The 10,809-nt window shown below is 34.6% G+C and overlaps 1 protein-coding gene across 1 annotated transcript; it reads left to right on the plus strand.

The window, feature by feature from the left end:
* Positions 1–5,522: 5,522 nt before the first annotated feature.
* On the plus strand, positions 5,523–6,461 carry LOC122223633 (olfactory receptor 6C2-like). Its single transcript, XM_042944610.1, has one exon. The coding sequence runs from the start codon at positions 5,523–5,525 to the stop codon at positions 6,459–6,461; it is 939 nt and encodes a 312-aa protein (XP_042800544.1).
* The last annotated feature ends 4,348 nt before the right edge of the window (positions 6,462–10,809 follow it).

Consider the following 10,809-nt stretch of genomic DNA (forward strand, 5'->3'; position numbering starts at 1 on the left):
ACCCCCCATCAACCCTCAATTTATTCTCAGTTTTTAAGAGTCTCTTATGCTTTGGCTCTCTCCCTAACTTTTTTTTTTCCCTTCCCCTCTCCCATGGTCTTCTATTAAGTTTCTCAGGATCCACATAAAAGTGAAAACATATGGTATCTGTCTTTCTCTGTATGACTTATTTCACTTAGCATAACACTCTCCAGTTCCATCCACATTGCTACAAAAGGCCATATTTCATTCTTTCTCATTGCCAAGTAGTATTACATTGTGTATATAAACCACAATTTCTTTATCCATTCATCAGTTGATGGACATTTAGGCTCTTTCCATAACTTGGCTATTGTTGAAAGTGCTGCTATAAACATTGGGGTACAAGTGCCCCTGTGCATCAGCCCTCCTGTATCCCTTGGGTAAATTCCTAGCAGTGCTATGGTTAGGTCCTAGGGTAGATCTATTTTTATTTTTTGAGGAACCTCCACACTATTTTCCAGAGTGGCTACACCAGTTTGCATTCCCACCAACAATGCAAGAGGGTTCCCATTTCTCCACATCCTCGCCAGCATCTACAGTCTCCTGATTTGTTCATTTTAGCTACTCGGACTGGAGTGAGGTGGTATCTCAGTGTGGTTTTGATTTCTATTTCCCTGATGAGGAGTGACGTTGAGCATCTTTTCATGTGCCTGTTGGCCGTCTGGATGTCTTCTTTAGAGAAGTGACTATTCATGTTTTCTGCCCATTTCTTCACTGGATTATTTGTTTTTCGGGTGTGGAGTTTGGTGAGTTCTTTATAGGTTTTGGATACTAGCCCTTCGAAACAGACTTTCTTTTAAATGATGGACAGTCTAAGAAAATATTTATCCACTTATAATTGTACATAATCAACCAAAGGAAAACTTTTGCAATTATGGAAGAAAAGTAACTCAGAAAGAGGTGGGAAATTATTACTATGCTCTTCAGTACCACACTCAATATTCAACATTTGAAGTAAATTATGTACTAAAATAATCTCTGTATCTAGTATATACTGTCACTGAAAATTAGAAACGAAGGAGGGAGCCTGGAAATAAATTGGTATTCCTTTTCAACACACACACACACACAAAAGAGAAACAAAATTAGCTTTAGTTACAGTGGTTAAACAGAAACCTCACTTTAAAAGTAGATCTAGAAAGTCTTTTTAATGATAATGTGCTATCATTTTGCAGCTATCATTAATGCAGCTTAATTTTATCAACTTTCAAAACTTCCAGCAAAAACATAAAACTGATTATGAAGTTTAGAGTCAGCTAGTGAATAGAGAAGCTTTTGGGGTATAAATGCAAGTGTTGTTACAGTACTTTTATGAGTCAATTCTAATAGTATAAACAAATTAAATCTAAGACATAGGTTAAGAATGTAAAGATACAGGGGCACCTGGGTGGCTCAGTTGGTTAAGTAAGCATCTGACTCTTGACTTCACCTTGGGTCATGATCTCATGGTTCATGAGTTCACCCCCTGCATGGGGCTCTGAGCTGACAGCACTGAGCCTGCTTGGGATTCAGTCTCCCTCTCTCTGCCCTTCCCATGCTTGCTCTCTTTCTCAACATAGACATAAATAAAAATAAAGAATGTGAAAATACAAAGAGAAATATAGTGAAAGAACCCACATTTTTACCTTACAATATTTATAGTTAAAAATCTATAAAGATCTCTTCCCCGTAACTACAAAAAATTATGCAATTGAGGAATTATGTCAAACTATGTAGACAATATTTATTAGAAATTTAAAGAAGAAATGTCAAGGGAAAGTTTATTTATCTTTATTAATCATTGCTTACCATGTCTGGACTTTTTAAAGTAATGTTTTGTTGAATTGTAATTCATATGCAGTAAAATGCAAATATCTTAAGTGTTCTATAAGATTTGAGTATTGGGGCACCTGGTGGCTCAATTGGTTAAGTGTCCAACTGCTGATTTCAGCTCAGGTCATGATCTCATGGTTTGTGAGTTCAAGCTCTTCACTGGACTCTGCACTGACAGTGTGGAGCCTGTTTGGGATATTCATTCTCTCTCTCTCTCTCTCTCTCTCTCTCTCTCTCTCTCTCTCTCTCCCTCCCTCCCTCCCTCCCTCCCTCCCTCCCCCTCCCCCGGTCTCTGCCCCTCCCCTGTTCATGCTCTCTTTCCCAAAATAAATAGAATTTTTTTTAAAATTAACAAAACAAAAAATTGAGTATTGTAAACACTGATGCAACCCACCATTCATTCAAAGAAACATGTAGACTTCTACCACAATGGAAGGTTCCCTAATGCCACCTGTTCCAACAACTGTTTCCCATATGCCCACAAGAGGCATGTGGGCACATGGTAATGACTGTCATCCATAGATATTTTTTTGCCTGTTCATGAACTTCATACAAATAAAATCATATGACATTTTTCTGAGTCTTACTGTTTTTACTTAGCATAACAGTATTAAGACATCATTTTTTAAATGTTTATTTAGAATGAGAAAGAGTGTGGGGGGGGAGTGGGGGAGGAGGAGAGAGAGAGAGAGAGAGAGAGAGAGAGAGAGAGAGAGAGAGAGAATCCCAAGCAGGCTCCACAGCATCATCACAAGAGCCCTACATGGGCCTCAGTCCCACAAACCATGAGACCATGACCTGAGCCAAAATCAAGATTTGGAGGCTTAACCAACTGAGCCACCTAGGCACCCCAAGATTCATCATTTTTGTTCCATGCATCAATAGCTTGTACTTTTTAATTTTATCAACATTTAGTATTGTCAGTCTTTAAGATTTTAACCACCCTAGGGACACCTGGGTGGTTCAATCAGTTAAGCATCTGACTTCTGCTCAGGTCATGACCTCATGGTTGGTGGGTTGGGCCCCCCCCACCCCCCACCCCGCCCCCCCCCACCTTGGGCTCTGTGCTGACAGCTTGGAGCCTGGGGCCTACTTCGGATTCTGTTTCTCCCTCTCTCTCTGCCCCTCCCCCCACTTGTGCACTCTCTCTCTCTCTCAAGAATAAACATTAAAAAAAATTTTTTTTAAGATTTTTAGCCATCCTAGCAAGTGTGAAAGGAAATTTCATTGTGATTTTAATTCACATTTCTCTGGTGACTTATGATATTGACAATTTTTTATGTGCTTATGAGTCATTCATATATCATCTCTTGTGAAGTGCTCACATATTTTGCCCATTTGGATTGATTTATCTTTTGATATTTGATAAATAGAAGTTCTTTATATATTCTCATTGTGAGTCATTTTTCAGATATATACAGTGCAAATATTTTCATAGGTTTACTTGCTTATTTCTTTACTGGTGTATTTTTTGGAGAAAAAATTATAATTTTGATATTACCTAATATATAAGGGTTTTTTTCTTTTATATGTGGCACCTTTTGTGTTCTGTCCAAGAAATTCTACTTTAAGGTCATGAAGATTTTCTCCTGTTTTCTTACAGAAGCTGTATTGTTCCATGTTTTAGGTTTGGCTTTGTGATCCATCCTAAATTACTTTTTTGGAAATGGAGTGTGATCAAAGTTTTTCCCCTTATGGACATCTGATTTTTCTGGCACTATTTGTTCAAATTCATTTTTCTTTCCCTATTTAAATGACTGGGAGACAATGAAATCAATTGACCACATTCATATGGGTATAAATGTGAACTCTCTTAAGATATTCCACTGTTCTATTTTCTATCTTCATGAAAATACCATATTGGACTGTGATTTTACAATAAGTCTTGAAATAAAGTAATATAGGACAATTAGTTCCCTTTTTTTCCAATGTTATCCTAGCACTTATAAATGCATGCATTTTCACATAAAATTCTAAAATTAGTCTGTTCATCTCTTCAGAAACCCCTGCTGTAGGGGTGTATGGGTAGCTTAGTCAGTTGATCCTCTGACTCTTGGTTTTGGCTCAGGTCATGATCTCAGGGTTCATGAATTTGAGCCCCACGTCAGGCTCTGTGCTGACCGTGCAGACCCTGCTTGGGATTCTCTCTCTCCCTTTCTGCCCCTCCCATGCTTGCTTGCTCATGCGCTCGCGCGCGCGCTCTCTCTCTCAAAATCCCCACTGTATTTTTCTAACATTGCACTGAATCTATGGAACAATACGGAGAAAACTGACATCTTAACAATATATTCAGGTTTCCAATTCATGAACGTTTTGGATCTCTTTTAGGTATTTACTAATTTCTACAGTTAGGATTTAGCCTTCTACAGCTTTCATTTGATGTTATTTGATATTATTGATGCTATTTTTAAAAGACTTTTTTCATTTTCCAATTATTTGCTGCTGATGTATAGAAACAAAATTAGCATTGTTTATTGACCTTGCATCCTGGAATCTTGCTAAAGTCGCTAATTCAGAAAGGCTTTTAAAATATAGACTCCACAGGTTTTTTTAAATTAAAAAATGGTCTTATGTGTAGAAAATGACAATTGTATTTTTTATTTCTAATATTCATGTCAATTCTTTAAATAAATACACAGATGGACAAATAGAGGATACATGGATAGATACATAGATATAAAGATTCTAAGAAAATCATGGATTTTTTATTTCCAAAATCTGGTACTCTTTATTTCTGCATACTAGTTTCCATCTGGTATCATATTTTAATACAAAGAACTTTAGCATTCTTTTCAGTGGAACTCTACTGGAAATAGTATGTCTCAGTTTTTCTGTGTAAAAATGTCTTATTTTGCTTTCATATCTGATGGACTTTTCACTGAATAAGAATTTTAGGTTCTTGTTGTTGTTGTCTATTTCAGCATTACAAAGATGTCATTCCATTGTCTTCACACTGGTGAGTTTTCTTTGCTTTTCAGCCCATTCCCAGCTTTCTGGATCCTAGGAGATTCTTTTCTGCCCCGTTACACTGCTCTCATTTGGGGAGATTAGCCTCCATGCATCTTGTGTAGACTAAGAATACATTAAAAGGGTTTCTCTTAGCTGTATGCCCCCCTTCCTCATTCTTCTGTATTTGAAAACTTGGAATGTATTCAGAAGACATTTGACTTGCATTTGGGACAATATCTGTTCCTTCCTCAAAGCGCTGATATACTACCTTGACTGAGTACCTGGTATGGATTTGCAGGAAAGAGTTGCATAAGAAAAGTCACTCTGAGTAGAGAACCTTGAAATTCCAATCTGTTACAGGGGCTCTTACGCAACCCAGTAAAATTACGTTAACATTTTGGCTGGTTTCTTTTTACTTTTACCTATGGCAAACCCCTCCATCTTTATCCTTTCTGCCTTAGATGGCAGTAGTTGAGATTTTTTTCTCTCCTATGAAAAATGTATTACTTTATCTAGTTTATTTCATTTAGGTTTTTTTTTGGATCTTCAGATTTGAGATTTTTTAAAACTATGATTTTGTTATGAATCTGGTTTGTTTTGATTATAAAGGTGGGAGCAACAGAGTGGGACTCTCTATACCCTAAAAAAATAGGGTACTGTACCACTTGCCTTTGATACTACTCTATTCATTTGGAATCTCTTTGAACTTTTCTTGAAAATAATAAAGAAACTGGAGGTCAATGACGAGAAACCAGACAATAACAACCTTCATTCTCCTCGTACTGACAGATGATCCTCAACTTCAGATTCCAATTTTTATGTTTCTATTTCTCACTTACATGTTAAGTATAACTGGGAATCTGACCATTATATTCCTCACTTTGCTCGACTCCCACCTTAAAACACCCATGTACTTTTTCCTACAGAATTTTGCCTTATTAGAAATTTCATTTACATCTGCTTGTATTCCTAGATATTTATACAACATAGCAACAGGTGATAGATCAATAACTTACAATATTTGTGTCACTCAAGTGTTTTTTATTGATGCATTTGGGGTAACAGAATTTTATCTTTTGGCCATCATGTCTTATGATCGCTATGTGGCCATCTGCAAACCCCTGCATTATGTAACCATCATCAACAACAAAGTTTGCAGAACGTTTGTCCTCTGCTGCTGGACAGCTGGTGTGTTGATCATACTCGCACCACTTATCATGATAGTAAATCTAGAATTCTGTGACTCAAATGTCATTGATTATTTCTTCTGTGATTCATATCCTATATTGAAGATATCATGCTCAGACACCTGGCTTTTAGAGCAGATGGTGATAACCTGTGCTGTACTGGCCTTCATCACAACCCTTCTGTGTGTTGTTCTGTCCTATATCTGCATTATCAAGACTATTCTACAATTCCCCTCTGCCCAGCAAAGAAAAAGGGCCTTTTCTACCTGTTCTTCTCACATGATTGTTGTTTCCATTACATATGGAAGCTGTATTTTCATCTATGTTAAACCTTCAGCAAAGGAATCAGTGGCTATTAATAAGAGTGTGACAGTGCTAATGACATCCATAGCTCCCATGTTGAACCCATTCATTTACACTCTGAGAAACAAACAAGTGAGACAAGCTTTCAGTGACTCATTCAAAAGAATTGCATTACCCTCAAAGAAGTAAGAGAATACTGAAAACTAAGAATCAAGTTTTCAAAAGATCAGAGACTCCTAAACATAGTTCTTTAAGTTAACAAGTCATTCTGTCTTCTTTACCTGTGCCCTAAATCAGGTTATCTTCCTCAAAACATCCTAAGGCCCCTGTTCATTCTTTACTCTTCTTATAAATGAACCTCTATCAAGATAACATCCCTTAAAAGTAAACATGGCTTTGTTTGTAGGAAGTATATTAATTACTATACCTTCTATCCAACTTAACCAAAAGTACAAAATATCACAAAAATTTTTAAATGATAGAAAACAAATATAAAACAAAACCAAGTTAGTGCCTAATTTATGAGAGATGTGTTCAGAACAAATTGACACTGCTCTATCGTAAGGAAGTTGTATTCTGAATCTATAAAGAAAAAACAAAAAGAAGACCAAGGACCACTGCCTCAGGCATATATATTGATACTTTAGGTTATCACCAGTTCAGTAGAACTAAGCCCCATCATAATCCTGACAATAAATATTGATGATTGAGGTTGGCCAAACATGCAACAGTCTAAAATGGACAAACATCCAGAATGTTTTGGATATTTTCTCTATGGCTATCCAGATCTATCTATTTCCATTGTTTCCATGCCCCCCATGAGACTCATATTATAAATTTCATAAGTAGATTCCCTTGACCTCTGGCTTCAAGGAGAGTTTAACCAATGGGAAGATCTGATAAGAGATTACAGTTTAGGGAGAGAGTGGAGCCAGTATCTATTTTGTCCATTTATTCCTGTCGGAGTGGCCTGCAGTTAGCTGAATCCTCCTACCCAAAGCTCTATCTCTGATGATACAGCTCTCCTACAACTAGAGTCACTTGCTCCACTTTCCAGTAACTCTTCCCGCATCTTTCCCTTCAGGAACAGGAGTATTAATGGTTCTCCACATTGCTATACTTACACACTACATCATCACTTTTTCACTTCCTTTAATAACAGATACGTTTTGTAAATAGCCTTTTAAAAACTTTGCTGTACATACATGTTCTCTTTTCTGCTAGTACATTCTTATTCTTTAATACATGACTAAATTGACAAAACTTGATAATTCTTCTTGATGTTTGAGTCCTTGATATAAAAAAATTCACATCTAGGTTTTAGATTAATAAATAATTTGAGGCTTTGAAAAACAAATATACTTCAATCCCTATATAGTTTCCATGATCATGAAAAACATTGAACATTTATGTAAATTTCTTCAGTCATCCCTGGAATCTCCTCTTATAATGTTGATTATTTCACATCAGAAAAATATCAACATTAAAATTCTTTCCCACATTAAACTCCTGGTAGTTTGTTTTGACATTAAAAATGTCTAAAGTTTCTCTCTTTTAATGAAAATATGTATTAAATATATGAACTTAAACACTATCTTTATAGTCTATATAATGGTTTATACTCCAGTAGACTATTTATAGGTAAAAAGCAAGCAGGGTAGTCTAATTCTTGCTTAAGATTCCCAAAAGTGTTTAGACTGCCTGAAACTACAAGTCTACCACCATCCATAACAATATGCCATCTTTTTGGTTCAAGAGTTACGGAGAGATGTAGTTTATAGACCCATCTAATTAAAGGCAAAGGACCAAATACTGTGGAAAACTTCAGAAAATAAATTTGGCTGGGTCTTAATCTGTATTTATATCTCTACATTTTGAAGTCACTTATTCATTATTAAGAAGAAATGTGCTTGGGCAAGGAAGCAGGTGTGGGGAAAAAAACAAAAAATATGATGAATTAATGATGAATATGTATTTCCTCAGTTTTGTCACTATCTAGCACTATCTAGCACTGTCACAAATACTGACAAATTATAAACATAATGCACATTTTTTGAACATATTCCAAGCTAGCAAATATATCAAATATGTAAAGGAGATAAATGACATTTTATTTACTTCACAAATCTAGAAAAATAAAGAAATATAACCAGAAGTGAGATAAGAATTTATATATTGGCTTTGTTAATAGTAAAATATTGAAAAATAGAATGCTTTCATTCTAAGATCAGGGACAAGATAATAATGTCCTTAGTCTACATATCTCTAACATTCTACTGAAGATTCTAGTTCATGAAATAAGGCAGGGGGGAAAAAAATCAAGCATCCAGAATGAACAAGAAGAAAGGAATCCCCTATCTTTATTTGCAGACTACATAGTTGTCTTTGTAGAAAATATTGTAGAATCTCTTTAACAACTACTAGAACTAATAAGTGATTTTAGAAAGTTTGCAAAATACAAGATCAATATACAAAAATTAGTTTTCTTTCTATATACTAGCAACAATCAAAAATTATAATTATAAAATAATATAATTTACAAAATTATAAAATTTTAAATGTATAAAATTATAAAATTTAAAAAAGACAAAAATAAAATACTTAGGGATTAACCTCACAAAATACATGAAAATTTATACATAGGAATATAAAACTTGGCTATGATAAATTAAAGGAGACTGAAAAAAATGGAAAAATATATCATGTTCAGAGATTGCAAGATTTACTATTGCTGAGATGTCAACTTTCCCCAAATTTTTCTACAGATTCAATATTATTCCTATCAAAACTCAGAAGATTTTTCTATAAAACTTGACAACCTTATTCTAAAATTTATACACAAAGGCAAAAGATGTAGAATATCTAGAACAGTTTTAGAACAAATACCAGAGTACAAAACTCCCTAAATTCAAGATTTATGAAGCTATAATAACCAAGATAGTATCTGTATCAAGATCAAGAATAAATGGAAAAGAGTACATAAATAAAACACATACATTTTATTTTTTACAAAGTTCCAAATATTATCACGTATATCACTACAGATTCTAGAGATATTAAGAAGAAATGAGGTGACATTCTAAATGATGTATGCCAATGAATTTTTACATGCATTTGAGCAGAAAATCTCCTAGAACTCATGAAAATGACACATGATTAATCAAATATTAGCATTCCTATATCTATAAAAGGCAAATGCATCTGTAAGAGAAATTTTCCCTTAATGTAAATGCCAAACCCAAATGGCAGTCCAAGCAGATTATTCCAAATATCACGAATCTTACACAAGCTTCTCAAAAAGTTGGGGGAGAAAAGCAAAACACATTCATTTTAAAAGCCCAGAATAATTTGATATTAAAGCCTGGTGAGAATATTAAAAGAAATAAAATTTACTAGATAATATTTCTCATGATGATAGACACAACAATCCTAAGTAAAACATTAATAAATTAGCAAATGGAAACAAACAATATATGAAAACAGTAATACATCATGATACATTACAATTTCTTCTGAGAAAAACCAAGCCAGAGAGGATGACATTAGAAGGAGGTCCCACTCAACAAATATATTCAGAACATTCCATCCTAAAGCAGAATACATATTCTTTTCAAACGCACATGGAACATTCTCCAGAACAGATCATGTACTGGGTCAAAAATAAGCCCCCTACAAATACAAAAGATTGACATTATACCATGCATATTTTCAAATCACAATGCTATGAAAATTAAAGTCAACAACAAGAAAATATTTGGAAAGACGACAAACACACAGAGGTTAAAGAACATGCTACTAAAGAATGAATGGCTTGACATTCATATGGAATGTGAAAAATATATGGAAGCAAATGAAAATGAAAACACAATAGTCCAAAACCTTTGGGATCCAGCAAAGGCAGCCCTAAGATGGAAGTATATTGTAATTCAGGCTTACTTCACAAAGCAAGAAAGGTCCTAAATATACAACCTAACCTTACACCTGAAGGAGCTAGAAAAGGAAAAGCAAATTAACCCCAATGCTAGAAGTAGAGAAATAAAGATTAGAGCAATAATAAATGATATAGAAACAAACAAGCCAAAAAAAAAAAAAAAACAGTTGAACAGATCAACAAAACTAAGAGCTGGTTCTTTGAATTAAGAAAATTGATAAACCTCTAGCCAGACTCATCAAAAAGATAAAGGACCCAAATAAATAAAATCATGAATGAAAAAGGAGAGATAACAACACCACAGAAATACAAACAATTATGAGAATATTATGAAAAATTACATGCCAACAAACTGGGAAAACTGAAAGAAATGGGAAAATCCCTAGAAACATACAAACTACCAAAATTGAAACAGGAAGAAATATAAAATGTGAACACACTCATTAACAGCAAAGAAATTGAATCAGTAATCAAACATCTCCCAACATATACCCAGAACCAGATGGCTTCCCAGGGGAATTCTACCAGACATTTAAAGAAGAGTTAACACCTACTCTTCTCAAACTATTCCAAAACAGAGAAATCAAAGGAAAACTTCTGAACTCA

The sequence above is a fragment of the Panthera leo genome, chromosome B4 (assembly GCF_018350215.1).
Source record: "Panthera leo isolate Ple1 chromosome B4, P.leo_Ple1_pat1.1, whole genome shotgun sequence".
Lineage (NCBI taxonomy): Eukaryota > Metazoa > Chordata > Mammalia > Carnivora > Felidae > Panthera > Panthera leo.

What these genes read in the sequence shown, in the direction of transcription:
- LOC122223633 (XM_042944610.1), top strand. Translation starts at nt 5,523, where the DNA reads ATGACGAGAAACCAGACAATAACAACCTTCATTCTCCTCGTACTGACA.